At 34.5% G+C, this 19,946-nt stretch overlaps 1 protein-coding gene across 1 annotated transcript in view; it reads left to right on the top strand.

Moving 5' to 3' along the window:
* The first annotated feature begins 1,640 nt into the window (after positions 1-1,640).
* LOC105221040 (homeobox protein araucan) overlaps positions 1,641-19,946 on the top strand; it is a 30,858-nt gene continuing 12,552 nt past the window's right edge. Inside the window, 2 exon segments of the mRNA XM_011197688.3 lie at positions 1,641-2,589; positions 14,254-14,799. Of these exon segments, the coding sequence (XP_011195990.3) occupies positions 2,539-2,589; positions 14,254-14,799 (597 nt within the window). The 5' untranslated portion in view covers positions 1,641-2,538.

Raw genomic sequence — 19,946 nt, forward strand, 5'->3', positions numbered from 1 at the left:
CTCCCAAGTGAATGGCATTCAGAAACTTTCCTCACTTGCTTGAACTTCTACATATGACCCCATCCCCCTACGACAAATATATATATAATTTCTATATTATGTCAAAAAATTTCCTTTAATGCAAGTCTAACTAAATAATAAATAATTAAATGAAGTTTGTTCCTTAAGTCTTTTGTTACGCATTCATAATGCGAACTGTCTAAATGCTAATTTGTATCCACTAAAAAATAAGTGCAACATTAAAAGCAGAAAATCAAACACCAGCACAAGAGCAGAATGAACTCTTTAACCTTACTCGGACACTTTAGCTGTGGAATATGCATTTTTCATGAAAGCTATTTGGCCTGCGAGAATGTCCAGTACCTGAAAAGGAGTGAAAGGCCATTTTATTGCATTGCAAAATGGTAAATAAGCTCCACTACTGCCGACACACAATACACAGCAACAAAAAATTAAAAGAAAAAAGCGGAACTTCATATCAAAAGGGGAAAAAGTGTGAACAATGCGCTGGCGTCGTTTCGTTGCAACGCAAAGTTGTTGTGCAGGAAATATTTGCGCTTCACGGTTGGTCGAAATGAATTTACAAAACAAAAAACAAACACGCTGCGGCAAGCTTAATAAAAAAGAAAACAAGCAAAGAAAACTAACGCAACACGCCAACAACAATTGGAGCATAAACAAAAGCAAACACAAGTGTTGAATAGACACGGCTGGCGGTTGCACCAAGGCGCAGCGCAATACAAAGCAAAGCAAAGAGGTGTGGCTATGGCCTAGCAACACAATACTAGTTGTGCAAAAACAACAATATACTTGTTAAGCAACAGCAAAAGTGGTCGTACTCGTTGTTGTTGTCATGTGAGAAATGGAAAAAATAATGGTTGTAGCGCTCATAGCATGTTGTTGTTGTTTCTGCTGCACCTTTTTCTATTTATTTTTTCGTTGCAACCCTATTTACCCGTTTTCGTCAAGACAACTCGCACCTGAGCGTTGTAGCGATAACAACAACGATGAAATAGTAAAGCTCTGTGATTGGCTAGCTTTTTTTCAAATCGAAAGCAACAACAAATGCATGTTTATTTTATTTCCCCAGCAGACTATACGTGCAACAACAATGCTTGGAATGGAAACTTGTTGCCGTGGAGAAGTGAGCGCACGAGTGTGAGCGAGAAATAACTATAAGCACTCAAGTGTGTTAGAACAGCCAGAATAGCATTTAATAATTGAGTAGTTGAGGCAGCAGCGGCTGACACATTTCCAGTGTGCGCGAGTGCTGCCAGAGCTAGCGAGTAGCCAACGCGATGCACTTACTCGCTACAATGCGTTGGGGGAAAAGTGGTGGCACTGCTGTTTCAAAAAAGGGGCGGTCTCACGCTGCGCTCAAAGTACTCGCTGAAAGCGTTGAGCGCACAACACCTGAGCTCGTCGATATGCACAACGAGAGAGGCGAGAGCGATTTCTTTCCGATTATTTGTCTCGCTTCAACTAAAGCAATTATCGGGGCGCCAACCGAATGGGGAGCACATGCTGACGCTTTTCTGACTATCGGCGCTCCACACATTGCGTGCAGCGCGAACAGCAGCCGAGCGTTGTCTTGTTGGACTCATTTGGCAGGTTGCGTGGCGGCAACAGCTTTGGCGCTCGACTAGCGCAACATATCCAACTAGTTCGTGTTCGAGCGTGAGTGGTGTTGCACAGTGTAAACGGATGTTGTGTGTGGAGCTCACGTGAGCTAAGCAAGAATCGAGGAAGCTTTTCGAAAACGTTTGTTTTTTGCGTATGCGCCGATTTTGACGGTCTTTGACGTTAGCTGTATTGTTGCTATTCTTAGTATTTGTGGCCTCTTTTGTGTGCGCTTCGTGTGCGCTAATGCACAGCCATACGAACAGTTGTCGTAGTCGCCGTCCTCACCGCCGCCGTCGCGTTGTTTTTGCTGTACTGTGCATAGTGTGTTCTATCGGCGGCTTTGACGTCCTACATGTCCGTTTGACGTTCTAGTAGTCGCATCTGTGCTATTAAGGCTTTGCTGTGAAGGAATTTTGAACTCAGTTGCGCGTGTCCGTGTGCGCAGCCTTTTGCCTCTGGTCGCCACATTTTGGCAGTGTTCGCTAACGTCGGTGGCAGTGTGCTCACCTACATGTGGCAGCAAGCGGGTGTATTTTGATCGCTGTTGGCACTGGTTTTTAAAAACAACGCAGAATTAGTGTTTACAAAACAGTGAAACACGAAAATTTTTGGTAAAAAAATAATTTAAAAAGAAAACTGTAAAACTGCAAAGGAAAAGAAAAATTTGAAAACTGAAATTTCAAAATAGTGAAAGAATCGGAACTTGAATGCAGAGAAAAAGCAAATGCTTTAAAACTGTGTATTGTATGAACTATTTAAAATTGAAGAAAAAAACTAACTTCTAAGTAAATTGCTGATCGCTACTTATTTTGAAGAACAACAATAAAATAAATTTCTCGTGCAATAAAAAAATTGTGCAATAACAAACTTATTTACCAAAAAGTTTACAGTGTTAACAAAACAAGATAAATTATAATGGCAGCTTACGCACAATTCGGATATGGTGGCTACCCGTCAGCATCACAGGTTAGTAAGAGGAGAAATTTTATTAAGTTTTGAGTTATTTTGCTTTATGTACTCAAATGTGGTATGTATATAAACTGTTCTTTAGTTATTTGGATTATTGCTTTCAAATCATACTTTTAATATTCATCAGTATCGAATTTAATTATTTACAGTATTAATCGGTATGGATTTATTGCATTATATTTGTAACCACTTAATGAGTTTACACTTCTTTAACCCAAGTATTTTCAATATATTTTTGAATTTTCCGCATGTGAAATAAATATTAAAATCTTAAACCATTTAATAAGACAATTATGCAATGAATTATTTAAAGTGCGTTTATATTTTATACAGAAAACACAATAATATCATAATATTATTGAACGGCTATTAAAGTTAAAGAAAAGATGACATTAGAAATACTGGTTCGTAGTCATAGGTGTGTGAATTACGGCTTCAAATTCGCGCTTATTTAGTTATATTTTAATTTAGCCATAGTTGTTGTAGGGACTTACTCTTAAAGTGAGCAGTGAAGATATTCTCTCGAAAACTGTTACTTTGTCCTTACAATAAATAGTAAGGGTTAAGTTTTCGGTAAAGGACTTTTTAATGTTAAAAATACATATTTGATTAAAAATGTTATTATTTTTGTAGGGCTGTTTATTTTACTTTCAAAACTCATTCAAAATGTTTTATAAAATTATAATATTACATTTTTTTTAATTTATATTAAATAATTTTGTTTTGATAAATCCAGCATTAAATACTTTATCCTTTCCTATTGATTATTATTTGAAAAATGTATTGAAGAATATATCATGCTCAATAATATATTGTTATTTACAAGAATTATTCATATGTATTTACAGAACATTATGTAATATTAGTAATATACTAAACAATATGCAGAATACTTAAATCATAAGACAGGCGCAGACTGTCGAATAAATCGTCCCGATTTTTATGCTCTTCAAAGAGGCCTAAAAATAAGCCCAGTTTCCTTCCGTCGGAAGTTGTTTAATTTTTGAAATGATAAATAGTACATATCAATGCTATAAAATGCGATAAGAGCTATGCTGAACGATATATATATGTATATTATATGATAATCTTTTCTGATAGTCTACATATTCCCTTAAATATTTGGTTTTGTTAAAAAACTATCAAATGAATATTTGAACAGTGATAAACTTATTCAAAGTACATATGTTAACGCATATAAATATATAAAAACTAATTTAATTTATTATACAAAATTAGGTTGAACTGAATTTATTATACAAAATTAGGTCTGAATAGGGAAAATAGTAAAATTTTAATAATGTACGATCATAGTATGAATCAACCGTTAAGACGCTGTTTAAAACTTGTAGAATCTTAAATTTTTTCAGAATATATCAACACCTAGAAAATTTGTTAATAAAAAATCTGCGTTGTGTCCAAAATTATGAAAAACATCAATAACATTCTCAATAGGACAGATAAGTTATTTAAATAGATTATAATTTCTTATTCTAAATTTATTTAGTACTGATTCAGTATTTGTCATATTTAAAAATTTAAATTTTAATGGTATTTGATGTTGAATAGACATGCTATCATATATGAAATTTCTTGAATTGGGAATTTTGAGGAGGGAAAGGTTCCTTATAATTGAGATAATAATGTTTCAACAGGGAAAAAACTAAAATTATATAAAATAAGGATTAAAATTATATGAATTTTTGTGTATAGATTTTATGAAGCATTGTGTATTATTAGGAGGAATAAGTGTACAAGGTACTCTTAGTAGATGCTGTAAAAATTAATAGCTACATTGCCATTATTGCGTTAATTTATCTTACATTTGAATGGTTTTATATATTTTTGAAAATAAGAAAATAAGTAAACAGTACATAAGCACGCACGGAAATTATATAAGAGATGCATCATTTCAAATGTGCTGCACTTAGACATGTTTGTTCAAGAAAGTAGTTGTATGCCAGAATATTTGCTCATTTGTACACTGACCTATTTTCATTGTAATTTTGCTGTTATGACTCAAAGGTGACATATACCTAGTTTTCACTTGACTAAACATATGTATGTTTAGATATGTACGCTATATATAGATCTATACACATATTATTAGGTAAATCAGCTGATCTCGAAAATAATCTCATTTCAAAGCATTACTCGCATACTTCAACATCAAAAGCATATTTGCATTAAATTTTTGCTTGTTAACATGGTGAGAAGATTTGTTAAGTGGCAGCAGATTTGTGCGCGTGATTAGTGAAATAATGATGAAAGAATTTCTCTTTTGAGGGATTTGCTTTGAAAAAAGTCAAGTGATGTCGATGAGTAAAGGTAGCTGAATTTATACAATGAAATAAGCAGGTGGTCGGGGGTTTCTTATAAATACTAGCAACTATTTGTTATTATATTGTAAGTATTGTTATAGATTAGTATATAGGAAGTTCAATAGTTGCATGTTGCTTTAGATGTGAGATTTAGTTTTTTAGGACAATTAGTGTGGATGCTGTTCTTGAATGCTGTTTTTATCTCCTTGGTAAAGACTCATAGGTTATATTTTTAGCCGAAGAGGTTGTGTTGTTTATATGATATATTGAGTTTTTTTTTTAAGAAAGTTGAAATTTCATGCCTTGAGTCTTTAATTCATTACCTTGGCAAGGATTTGTATTAGATAATAATTATATTTGCGGTAAAATTTTTAGATTGAATTCGTTTTATGCATGTCATTTCTGAAGGATTAATATACTTTTCTGATGAACTTTTGAAAATCTGAACCTTATATTAGTACCATAGTATAATATATCATTATACGTCGATAAAGGACTTCAAGAAATAAACTATATTTTTTCAAAACGGAAGTTTTCTATAGGATAGAAATTATGGTAGTATTTTCTCTATTCTATAACTAGATGCTTTATTAAATATCATTGCTAAGAATGTGATAAATATTTCTCTATATTTTATACTATAATATATTTTTCACTCATTATTCTTGTCAAATTTGCTATCAAATCTTGATCTTGATATCATAATGAAAATTATTTTCCTTTTCTTAATTGTATAAATGTCGCTTAATTTAGTTTTTCTCTAATACTGTTTCTTCCTTTGAAAAAATACATACACTGATTTCAAAATAAATTAATAAACATAAAATAAATCGAATTATGCCGTAATGAAAAATTGCTTATCATGTTTATGCCTGTATAAATTAATATTAATAATATATTTGTTGTTTTGTACATAAATTTACTGCTGATAAATACACACATTGTTACACGCGCGATTATGAGCATTCCATGCAGGTGTTAAAAATAGTGAATACAAATTAAAATATACCGTTTTATTTCAATAATTTCCATTAAATATGCCACAAGGCAATAAAAATGTCAAAATTTAATTTACCCCTCCACGCCCCACATACATACATACATGTCATGCCATGCCATGAACAACGTAAAAAATTAATCAAACATTCTGCTTTTAATATACAGCGTATGAAAATAACGCCAACTAACTAATTAAAATACAGAAAAAATGCGCTAGTGCTTATTAAAAATTAAAACATTTTTTCAAGTCATTAAGCGGATTTTATTGTTTTTCGTTAGCTCACTATTTTGCCATGAGAGTAACAAATATGAAAAAATACGCCCATAAATGACTCACACATTTGGAGTTTGGTGAAAATAAGAAAAAGTTTGTATCTGAATAGTGTTGAGCATCACACTAAGTGCGAGCGTAAAGACGCCAGAGTGTGTCCGTGTGTGTGTGACATACAATCATTTATCAAGTTTTAATTAATGAACTGACATGCTTTTGACAGCACTCTTTGCCACATATGTATATACGGATTACATATATGTATGCTTGTATATACTTAAGGGCATGCCTAGCTTCGAAGAAACATACATATCTTTAAGCTTAGCAACTTTTCTCAACGCACAACTTATCTACTAACTATGTTTATAAATAATTAAACCCGCCAGCAAAGCAATAAGAATGCAAACAAAATGACAACAACAAACACAAAAAAAACTTACGTGGAAAAAATTTAATTGCCTTGTCACAATTGTGTGGGAATTCGTCAGCTTTGAGCCGCACAATTTGTTGCTATTAAAGTACCTGCAACTCCCATCCGATACGAATCCATCGTCAGCGCTTTACGGCTCTTTAAGGATATGCTGCGCCGGCGCACATTACATACACGCATACCAAGTTGTACGACCATTTTGTCTGTTGACCATTTTTTGTCCTTTTCTGGAACGCTCTCACACATAATGCGCGCGGTGGAAAAAGCTCAACGCTAGACTTGCGGCCACAACGCGACATTTATGAGCGATATGACAAGCCATCAAGATAGGCGCAGAGTTGCAATCCTTTTATGGCAAGTCTCAGCGCATAATAACATCCTTACTAAGCCTGCAGCCTGCATATCCTCATTTCTTGTTGTGCGCATATGAAAATATTAATAATTCATGATGTTTCTTCTCGGATGGTTATGTGCTCGCTCGTAGGGCCACTGTACAGCCGTTGTCTACTCCCACAGCTACCGCTGCGGCGCGTTGACAGTGACCATTTGCTGGGCTATCGCAAATCGCAGATCGCAAATTAGATGCGTAGCAGCGCGCAGTCGCGTTATCGCAGTCGTCGTTACAGCTGTGTGACCCAGGCGGCGGCAAGTGCCTGCTATTGGCGTACATTTCATCTATGTGTTATGTGGCTATATGCGCATGCGGCTCGACCGCTACGCTGCGATAAGATCAGTTGTGATATTCTCAACTTCCATCTTGCCGGCAAGATCGGCTTCCGTGCGTCCGGTCCATAGTTGGCAATAAGCGTGTACACATTGCAATGCGATCGTCCGATCGTCAGCCAGACTGTAACAAAAAACAAGAGACGCAGTACTAGTTTATAAATTTGTGTAACGTCGGTAATCGTAGCGCCCATCTGCGGCGCTACACGATCGGTGCGCTGCGCCATGCGTACCAGTGGACGCAGGAAAAAATCCATTCACATTTCTTGCTGCGGCTGCTACTGCTTGCTGATGAGCTCCTTTTCTCCTTATGTTACTGCAATGGTGGTTGGAGTGGCGTGGTCAGCGGAGTACCGGTAAGCGCCACGATCACTCAGTTCCTCAGCATTTCTTACTTACTTGTTCGCAACTAGTACTTCAATGATCGCTGAGAAAGAAGGAGCAGTTCGCTTTACCTATTGCAGCCTGTATACTTTTTTAATTTATTAGCGCCTACTCCGCTGCGCATCTTCCAATGATCAGTGCATTCTCCGTCATGCGTTTCTGCTCTCCGACGCACAGGACTCGTATATTTTGATTTCACATTTCGTTTTTCAATTCGGCAACACATTCGTTGAGGTGTTTATAGCGTTTGTGGCTCATTCTGCTTTGTACTCCTGGCTACCTCCTTATCGTTCTGTCACTTTACGCTTATTCACATTATGATTTATGATCGTGTGTTTCGAGTTTTATTGGTTTTTAGGCGTTACACTGGAGTTTCTATGCGAAACGATTAACTGAAGTGGTTTTTCGTGTGTTGTTTTTGGCGACTACGGTTTGTAAATTCGGCTGCTTCAATTATATAATTGTATTTCTTATTATTTATTAATTGGGCGTTTTTTGTGTGGCTTGTTTTCATTGATTTCTGATTAGTGTTCATCAATATTGCTATATTGGGAACAGGATAAAATGATCAAATAAATTTATGAAAATTGATAATTTCTAATTCGGTTATGTTATTATGTGGATTATAACAATAAAAGGCATGTGTATAAGGATATTCCAGATTATTATCCGTAAGGTTAAGAAATTTACTTCAGTTAAGGTCAACAAAAAATTTTAAAGATTACATTTTGGGCAAGCTACTTTTTGTTATGATCAAAGAAAATAAAATTAAATAATGAATATAGTACTGAGAAAAGGTAACAACATGAATTCATTTTGTGGAGTTGTTTTCATCTGTCTATATTTTCCATAATTTCATTATATTTGTTTTGGTAATATATGCCAAATATTTTTGACTGTTCCGAGAAGAGTTTTAAAACGATTTAATCTCACTTTTAGGGCTCGGAACAGAAATACTTATTTTTTGAACGTAACAGTTTCCACGCAGAATTTTTCTTTTAATAAAATATATATACATTATAAATATAAATTGATATAGATATTTCATTACCATTTTTATTTTTTTCTTTCAAAAATAAGGGATTGGCTTCAAAAGAAAAGCCGTATCTAAAATACTGTTTAAGAAATAGTACTATTTTTGTCTGCGAAAGTTTGGGATACCTTTTTCTCCGGGATGTAGGAAAGGAGAATAAGTTTATGTCGTTGCTTTAGGGTGCCAAAGTATTTATTTTAATGTCTAGTATCTCTCAGAAGAACTTTACCTGCTTATGATATTCTAACATGGAATAAACCACTGTATTGTTATGTAATATTATTTCTTTTTTCAGTTTTTTCAGTTTGAGTTTCTCTTTCCTACCAACTTTCATCACCCTAACCTTCCGTTCAAAATAATGTCTAAACAAATTTTAGATATAAAATTGAAACATTTTTTCTTGAAGAAATATATTTTCTTATCAATATTTATTTTACGCATATTAAATGTTGCAATTAAATGAATAAATGAAAAATTTAAAATATATAATATTTCTAAATGAAAATTATATACATATAATAACTACTCTTAATGTAAACATACATATTTGCATAGTAGCCTTAAACAATACTTAATTATGAGCGAAGCAATAAATATTTTAATAAATAAATCAGCCGTTTCTACAAATGATTCACACGTTTCTCTTTGTCTAAAATCATCAAATCGCAAATGAATACAAAATTTATAAAATTCACCATTTTCTTCCGCAAACAACCGGTTATGTGCCGCCACAACAACCACTAAGCGTCGAGAGTTAAACCAACGAATATTTGAATATCACAGTTGCTTATTTGCCAAAATGCCATTTTCTAAACAGACAAAATCATTTCGAGAATTTATTATTTCATCTGCCATAGTAAATTGCGAATTAAAATGTTAATTAATTTTATTTTATGACCGCATAAACCGGCACAACATCTGCATTACAAACCGACAACCGAAACGACCACCAACCAACAAATCAGGCAAACCGAAATTTCACACACATACACATACACTCACATATATTTTTTATTTGCGTTTGTGTGTGTGTGTGTGTGTGTGCGTGAACAGCTGACTTGGCAAGCTTAGAGTGGTGGCCATTAGTGTTGCTAATGAAATTTTCGCCATAAAACTATTGAATGTGCCAGAGCAAAACACTGATTAGACTGATTGTTAGAGACAAATTACAATAACAAAAACAAAATATGTGTGTTTATGGGAGTGTTTGTACTTGTAGTGATCGGAGATACCTTTATACATACATATACATATGTATTGGTGAAAATCGCTATAGTCAAGTGAAAATTTGCAATTTATTGGTGATTACCTTATAGGCATATATGTATTATATATCTATATAGTATTCCTTTATATACATATATACTTATATGATGTACATAAGGCTGTAAGCAGAAAATAAAATTTTAATATCCTCTCCAACAACTCCACATCATTACATACATAGCTACTGACCTTCAGCGTTGTTTATTAAAATCACAGTGAAAGCCATCCGTGTAGTTGATGAAAATGAAATGCAGTTTGCAATCTGGACATTGTGTTAACACAGTCAGCATCTGCTACGGTAGCTACTTGCCACAGCAGATACAAGCCAACTGATGCAACCGCAAATGTTTGCTACATTACCAAGCCAATGGTGAGCTGACAGCGCACAGAAGCTTCTCAGCGCGATCAAAAATGCCCAAGAGCGTCACACAAGCCGATCAAGCGTTGATATGGCAATCGACGGCGCAACAGCAAAAATTTCAACCGTTGCAAGGGTTGGCAGTTGAATGGTGGTATGTCATGAGGTATGAGAGTGATTATATATACACTTCTTCTACCACATTCACATATGTATATGTATCTTAATATGCATACATATCAGCACAGCAGCATCAGCGCATAATTTTTATATGGCGGCAAGTATTTTGTTAAAATTATACGATCGTAAAATGTTGCAGTAAGTGTAAAATGAACGAATTTTATGTCAAAATAAAATGTGAAATAAAATAAAAAAGGTGCGGTAAAAGAAGATTACACCGGTTACCGCCTACCATGCAAGTATGAACAGCACAAAAGCAGCTTCCGAAAAAATGGCCGCAGGAGCAATTATGCAAAATATTTAAATAATAATAAAAGAAAACCTGAAAAGTGTGCAGAAACTAAAAATGAAAAGCAAGCGAACTAAATGATGGTATATATACATACATACATACAACCTCACACACATTTATACATGTAAGGTATGTAAATTTCGTTTGCACTGTTTAGCCGACTATCGAAGCGTATAATTAAGCGAAATTTTTTTAAAGCGTCCAAAATTTTTATAGCTTTACTAAAAAACGAAAAAGTAGTCAGCAAACGGTTTGATCGAAAGCTGTCGATTTTGATGCGCAGACAAAGAAATATGTTACGCATTAGGGCGTAGCCAATTCTTGCCGAAAGGCTCTTAAGTTCGGCGCAAGGTGACGCCTTCAATATTTCGGCACAAGTCAAATTCAATGAGTCTTGAACTAAATGCGGGACTTGCAACTTGGGACTGCTAACGAATATTCCGCTGAAATGCATAATTAGCGGCTTGAGGCTGGCCACTGGCTAGACTGTTGGACATTATCGCTATAATGGCTGTAATTATTATTATCTTGCTATTTTGCTTTTTTTATCAATATGCATGCTGGTCTTTATTTAAATATTTTTCTTATAATTTTGATATACATAAAGCTAAAAATTTAGAATGCTCTCAAAGGAGACAACTTTTAAGTGTAATAGCTAGTTTCAATTCAGTGATTCATACCAATTAATTAGCATTTAAAATTAATTATATTTTACTGAAATTAATTGCACATATCCTTACAATGACATCCTAGATAAATTTTGATAACGACAAGTGAATGATAATCACATGATTAATTCGTAATAAAGTCATAACCTCATTCCATTGATAGTAGACTCAACAGCTTTTAAGCATGATTAAATTAATAGGTTATGATATGTACGATATATTAAAAGACAAGAACGTTACTTGTAGTCATAATAGATGGCTTCAGTTTGGTGCATTAGCTTCTTCTTAGCGCGATCATCTCTTTTGTTGTTGTTTTAATGATTGGACATAGTAGTATATGAAGAAAAACTGTAATTTGATAAAAATATGTCATAAAATGGGTATTTTCTCGGTGGGCTGCATAAGGCTCAAGCCATACCGGATTAGTCAAAAACGTCTTTCTACAACAGCCCATAGTTTCATACGTGCTAACCCACATCGAACAGGATGAAACAAAAACGCATCCTTGACTTGTTCACACTTTGTGAGAAGTGTTGTTGAGACTACTATATCGGATAGTTGTTTTGTTTTTTTATGAATTTATTGCTTCATATTTTGTTATTATTTTACAACAAAACATTTTTGGTAGCAGAACCATTGGTAATAGACTCCGATAGTGGTCTGTATAGTTTAATTTCTCGATTTTCTTTGTAAGTTACGTGATATCACAAGACTTGGAAATATCCCTGAACAAAAAGTATATAGTAAAGTAGGCAAATATGATCCAATCTTTTTTGGTATATAGTTCTCCAAATATATATTATAAATTAATTTTGATAAATGGCTCCGTATTGTCTCTTGGTTAAGTTGCGATAATAATTAACCGAAAATATTCTGTTTTTTATTATTTATTTTAAAATTAGTTGCTTTGATAAGCTATTATTAAATGATAATTTTTAGTAAACTCATATTGTATATAAACAGTTAAATAATTTCTTAAAATAGGCGTGACAATATACACAAACAGTAGACAGAAACATAATTACAAAACTTATTAATACATTATCAAATTTTATGAACGGTATTTTATCATTATTTTGCTATAAAGATTGTCGATAAAAGCACAGCACTAATTGATTTCTAAAGTGTTCACATATCTAACATTCTTCTACTAAAAGTATAGTCTTTGAGTCATATTGATCAAATATTATTTGTCTACATTCCTATCAAGTGAAGTATTTGCTGATAAGAATATTGTACCCACGGAGATATATTATTTGAAGAAATAATATGCATTTTAAGTGTACGCATAAACTATATTAATGAATGGAGAGAATTATCTTGATTTATATTAAAAAATATATACAGTAGTTTTCCGAAATAACGAATATTCGTTTTAACGAAAGCCGTTTATAACGAACAAGCTAATTTGTTACATTGAGTACCTTAAATAACGAACATCGGGGATTTGTAAGTACTCGGTTTAACCAACAACATGAAGAAGACATATGAAGAAAGAGAAAAAAATCAAAAAACATCGAACCAGGATTAAAATCGAACCAGGATTAAAAATAAAATTTGAAAAAATTCAAAAGAAATGTGCATATTGAAAAAATTTTGAATTTTATAAAAAAGCTTAACATTATTGATCAGCACCAAATAGAAGTATAAGTGTCAGAATTTTTGGAAGAATTTATTAGATTTGAATTTTTTTCGTTGAGGTTTTTGATTTTTTGATAAATAATTAATAAAATAATTTATTAAACTGCAATTTACGGATATTTAACGCATTTTTATTGAAAAACATACCTCTAAGTGAGTACTCGAATTAACGAAAAATTCGATTTAACGAACAGGCCTCATAATTAATGTGTTCGTTATTTCGGAAAACTACTGTATTTTAATTTGTTTTGGATTTCATAGAGTTCTTTAACATTTTTCTTGAAACAAATAGTCTTACGCTCGAAATCAAATCTTACAAATGCCACATTTATTTTAAGCTATTCATCTCCATAATCCTCACGCCTCTCAAAAAATATATTAAAACATTGGAAGATTATTTTGAAGGTGCGGAAATATATACTGTTCAAAATAAATAGTTTTTGTTTTACTTACTTAAATTCTCAGCAACAATTTATTAAAATACAATAACAAATAATTATTTCATTTTATTTATAATGCTGTCCTCTCCCAAACTCTCCACACAACAATTGTGTTCTCCATTTTGTAGCTTGATTAGTCCATATATTTGACGCTGATTAAATCTATAAGAAAAAACTCTATTCCTACACTGCACAACAGCAATTCGAAAGCATACTCTGCCACAGCAGGGGTGTATCATGAGGTGTCTAAAGTGAGAATTATGATGACGCTTTTAATTAACACGCATTAATAATGTAAACGTGTTGTTCAACGAGTTGGCTGCACACAACCAATAATCGAACGGTAGATTAATGCAGCGATTCGTTAAGCGATAATCGTAACTTAGAAGCTTATCAGCGAGGAGGCCATTTTATCGTGTTTATATACATAAATTTTTCTCTTTTACAGGTTTTCAAGTTGACATAAAATTTACAATATTTACACTAACATATTGATTTCTCCATAAGAAGAAAGCGCTAATTGATATTTTCGATTTAACTACTTGTCTTACAAATTTCCTCTTTCTTCAAGAATGAAAACATGTACTATAATTTGTATTTTATGATAACTATTTGTTAACCATACTTAATGCGTTACTTTATGTTCTGCTTCCAGCTCTTGTCTGCCAATCTCACGCAGTCACCGCAAACGGGCGACTCACCAAACACACCCAACTCCGCAGCAATGTCTGGTTCCTCCGGCGTGGCCAATGCACCGGCGCTCAGTCCTTCGAATGTCGGCGAGTGTCGTGTGAATAGCGGCGCAGGTGCTTCCGCGGAGGTGCCCAGTGGCGCAATGAGTCCGGATGGACTCTCACAGAACTCCAACAACACAACTGGCGGTGCTGGGGGCTTAAATAATCCAGCTGGAGGCGGTGCACTCGATGGCAGTGGAGTTGGTGTTAACGCTGCCAGTTTGGGCGTTGGTGGACCTGGTGCTGCTGGTGGCTCTTGCTGCGAGAATGGACGTCCAATTATGACAGATCCGGTGTCGGGTCAAACGGTGTGTTCGTGTCAGTATGACTCGGCGCGTTTGGCGCTCTCCAGCTACTCGCGTCTGCCAGCGGCTAGCGTTGGTGTTTACGGTACACCCTATCCGTCGACGGATCAAAATCCTTATCAAAGTATTGGCGTGGATAGTTCGGCGTTCTATTCACCTTTGGTAAGTAGACATTTACTGCATGTTTTCATAATTTTCTCATTTCGCTTGAAGCTCCTGAGAGCACAAGCGCTTGCAAGTTTGCCGTCGCCGGTTGTAGGCACACTTTGAAATTATAATGCGCTGTTTTGTCGCTTATAAACGGTGTTGTGTTGTTGTATGCTTCTGGTTGTTATTGTTTTTGGCTTTGTGCTTGTTGTTGTAAGTGCTACAACAATGGCCGACAACATGCAAACTTGTTTATGCATGTGTAGAACAACAAAATGCGACAATAAAGTGGCAACAACAACAACAACAAAGTGTAGAACAATGACTACAATAATAACAACAACACTACTGCAAACTATTGCCACCGACTTTGCCATTGTTGACTGCGCCTTCGTCGTCATCAACTCCTTGGTTGTTGTAGCAATTTGACTTTGGCAACATTTGCTCCACTTTTGTTGTTGTTTTAATTGTTGTTAATGTGGCGCTTTAGTTCTGAAGGCTCAAAAGCTAAAATGTGCATGCAAGCGCTTAACATTTGAATTAATGTTGTTGGATGTGTTGATACACTGAGAAAAAATCCTGGTGAAATTTTCGAGAAAAAAGTGTCGTTAGAATTCATGTAGAACAGGATTCGTTAGAAAAAGTGATAAAAATAAAGATTACGAAATCTAGATTCTTCCACGGAGCTATCGGAATATGCATTACATCATAATCGGATTAGATATTGAAGACATCGTCGATTAAATCAACTTCTTTAAATAAGATCGACAGGGTAGCCACAGAAGAATTCTAATTCAACACATTAATTAAGAAGAACTCTACTGAAGATTCCACCTGATAACAAGTCCTCTCTTCTTTGTCTAACACAGTTCCTCAAGTTGTAAGAATTCCCGACAACTTTTCTCTCAGTGCACATTTGTTGCAAGCAACTGATTTGCACATCGCCATGTTGCAGCAATGAAGCAATGTCATTAGAGAGGAAACGGCAAGTTGTTGCCACTCGTAAATAACAGCCATTGTGGAGAGCGCCACAGTCAAAGCGACAAGCAAGCCAACCAAATAACTGCCCAGGCAGGCCATACTTCTTTTCTGTGGCTTCCTTGTGGCAGCCATGTGAGTTCTTCAAGAGCTTGTGTGCTTGTGAGTACAAAGAACTGGGTGCACTCACTCCACTCCACTCGGGGTATACTTTATGGCTAACCAATTTCACCTTAGTGCTTGTCGCATGCAGCACTTTGTTTATTGTTGTTGCAACGATGTGTCGCTGTTGCGCTTCCACTGCTGTTCGTCTGCTTGTCAATATCATGTTGACTAAATCGAATTATCATTATGGCTGGGTGAAGTTCAGTTCACTCGGCGCATTTAAACGCTCGACCGCTCGCTCTGTCGGTCGGTTGGTCGACCGATCGTCGTCTCGGTGGCCTTTGGGGCGTCGATTGTTGTACGAACGTTTATTGACCGCTTCGCTTGCTGCATTCCTATTGTTGTTATTATGTTTTGCATTTGCTGCTCGTCTTTGCCACACTGGAGGCTTTGTGGCACACACACACTCTCGCTCAGCGCCAATCCAAGTTTTCAACGCTGAAATTCGATACTTTATCGCAACGATTGAGCAAAGCAAAATGATATCATTGCAAAGGGTTGCAAAGCCGGCAGGAGAACAGAGCGGTGTATATGAGAAAATGTAGAGTCAAAAGTCAGTGGCAAGTACTTTTGAATTTCCGTTGCTTGCCGCACGTTGCCGTTAGGCGTACACGTCAAGGGGAGAAGAAGAAGAAGAGGAGAAATGAGCAGAAGAAGAAGAGTGAAATGATGGCCTCTGGCCCGTAATTGTGTGCAAAGAGCGTATACATGTGACTGCACTGACAACTGCAACAACAACAATAACACAAGACAATCACCATAACAAAATTAAAAGCAACAAAGCGCAATGACAACAGTCAACAAATATAATGTCAATGCAACACCATAACAAATATTGGCAACGACAATACCAACAACAATAACAGTAGCGGCAACAAATCACATTGGTCAGGGGTCAGCGACAGTTGATGGGCTGTGGTAGGCAAACAAATACCGCTATATCCTTACATACTTAACGATATTTTGTCAATCATGTTCCACATCCACATAAAATCCAAATTAATAATGAAGTGCCCCGTTTAAGAATGGGTGGCAGGATGGGCTTATACGGGTCGTTGAGTGTGTTCGTACATTGTTTTGCATTTTATTTCGCCTTTTGTTTTGCCATTTCATATTGCTGTTGTACGGTCATTTAGTTAGTGTGACGTGAAAATTCAATTTTACTTAAACATGAGCAGCAACATATGTAAGTGCAACTGCGACAATTGTGCAACCATACGTATAATATGCGTTGTAGGTACTGCAACATTGTATGTGATTGAGCAAAGCTGTAGCTTATTATTCAACTGACAACTTTTTCTTGGCAGCAAACGATAAACAAATTGGCAACAGCGCTAAGAAATGCATATTTATATAGTATTTTAAGGAATACACATAGGTATTGGGTTATACAGGGTATATACATATGAAGCAATGAGTGTAAATAGTAAATAAATATGAGCTTATAAATGAAACAAAACGGATTTTCTAGTGACAATACCAAATGTAGGCGTAATGCCTTTGCTGTTATTGATTTTAACTGATTGAGTGGTAAAATTGCAATAGCTGGACTATCTAACTATTATAGAATAAAATAATTTCGAGAATACAGAGCGGTTTATTTAGAAGGGTACTTGAATTAATCATATTGACAAATATTTTCTTTTTACAGTAAAATACCTAAACAAAAGGTTTTTAGTTTTTAGATCAGGACTAAATGACACTGCTATTATTTTATCGGAAATTAAAGATATTGATTGGAATTGGATTGTTTATAAAACGAATTCATTGTTACGTATAGTACATTTTGACTTAAAATATGTTTTTTTTATTAAATCTTAAAATGCACATAATTAATTTTTATAAATTACAATATATGATTTTTTCAGTACAAAATAATGTTTTACTTAATCGTTGAATGATTTTACCTTTATTTTGTTGAGAATATTTTTTTAATACTTAATACTTTTAATCGTTTCTAAGTATTGGTACTAAACTATTGTATATTTAAATTAAATTAAGGATTCTTAGTAGCTCTTAGGAACGATCATAAAATTTTATTTGACGCTAGTACAAGGTCGTTTAGAACAGTAGTCGGCACGAGAGGAATTGTGACTGTGTAGGTGAGCACAAAAGAAAATAATCCCACTGAGAACTCTGTAAGCTTTCATTTTGAGAATATTTTCCATTTTTTCCTAAAACATGCATTTTTGTGCTCATTTGTTCATTGCAGTTATTTTATTATTAAAACAAATATATTAGATCATAAAAGTAGCAAGGAAATAGTGGAGCATCTCTTGTGCCTTTGTTTTGAGGTTTTAGGTATTTAGGGGCCACGCAGTACGATAGGTTGAAGGAGATATCGTTAGTGAGGCCTGACTACTACTCAGGGATAACGTGACGGACGTTATATCTGGTATCGCTAAGGACCATAACTGGTTTATGTATGTCCTGGTGGTCATATTTTAAATTTTGGACTAAACCTTTTTATATTTCAAGCGATAACTAAAGCAAAATTTAAATTTCTTTGGAATATACAAATATAATTACACCAAATTTCACATTGCTACAGCATAAATATGTTAGTTCAAAAGCTATGAGGATACATTAAAAATTTTAACATATCGAAAATTGTATACACTTGATTTAGTTTTATGCGAACATCCTAGTCCCTATATATATTAGAAGCAACGCGAAAACACATGCTTTTTCATTTGAAAAATATTCGTAATATCTACTCATATATAAAGCTAATTGAAGTCTATGTGCTGCTGGCATAAAAACTTATTGCAATTCATGCATTTCTACAACACTAATGAGAACAAACAAACACACATATGCACACACAAATGCACAGCCTTATTGCATGCAATGCACAACTTTTTCAATAACACTTTTCAAACTGCCAAACTGCAATTTTTGAGGCTAATCTACGAAGAAACTTTCCATACAGCAGAATGTGTGCAAGCAAAAAAAAAAAAAACAAAACGAGCGGTTCGGTTCAACTTTGATGCAGTTACCGCATACTCGTAGCAATAATGACATTTGTTGTACCAACACGCATACACATACATATGTGCTTGGTTATACATATGTATGCATGCACAGCAAGGCTATTGAAGCTTCCCATAAAGAGCGTCATTATTAGATTAACGCATCAACTTTGACGATTTTGGGGCAACATTAAAACGAAAACGGAAAAAAGCGCAGGTAGAACGAAAGACGCTTAAAGATTTATGAGCGCATGAAATTTAATGTTAATTAGACGAAATGTAAATAAACAGAAGTGTATAAATGAGCGGTTAAGAACGTAAAGTGGCAATGAAGCAATAAGAGTAAATCTACAGGTATCTTTGGTTTGGTAGGTGGAAATGAACATTGAAGAAGGTACGTGAAGAGTTGTGATGCCAAATGGTAATAATTTTTAATGAAAATCTTTTATTTTCATTTTAGTAGTAAATTAGAATGACATTGAAGATTTGTGTAGGTTACATTCAAATTAGTTTAGTTTGGTAAAGTGGTAACTGTAGTTTCTTTTGATGTGGTCAATATGTGGCTTAAAGAAGCTTAATGTTCAAAGTTGAAATATTTTGCTTTCTTACTGTAATTATAAAATTTGTGTTCGTTATTCAGTTCTAAAAGAGCAAACAATACATTGTCAATGTTTAAATCTGATGTTGTTGTACGAAAATTACACTGGAAATCAATTATCACAAAAATATAAAAAATTTGATTTTAAAGAGAGTGATAAGAGAGTTTGATAAAAAAATTTCTGATTAAAGTGAGAACAACATACTGAGGTAATGTTGTTGTTGCAGCATCCTTAAAATGTATTACGGTTTGAGTATGTTTTTTATTAAATTTTTCTCGTCTTATATGGACCATCTAAAACTGGCTGGTAATTTCGAATGACCTTAAAGTGTCAATTTAGTCATAAAATCTGTAAATTTTTACTTTTCTCACAGTGCCGCTAAAAGGTGACCTAGCAATTCTTTAAATCTCCCTTTCCCCTTTACCACTCCTATAGTGTACGATAAATC

Source organism: Zeugodacus cucurbitae, chromosome 4, assembly GCF_028554725.1.
Source record: "Zeugodacus cucurbitae isolate PBARC_wt_2022May chromosome 4, idZeuCucr1.2, whole genome shotgun sequence".
Lineage (NCBI taxonomy): Eukaryota > Metazoa > Arthropoda > Insecta > Diptera > Tephritidae > Zeugodacus > Zeugodacus cucurbitae.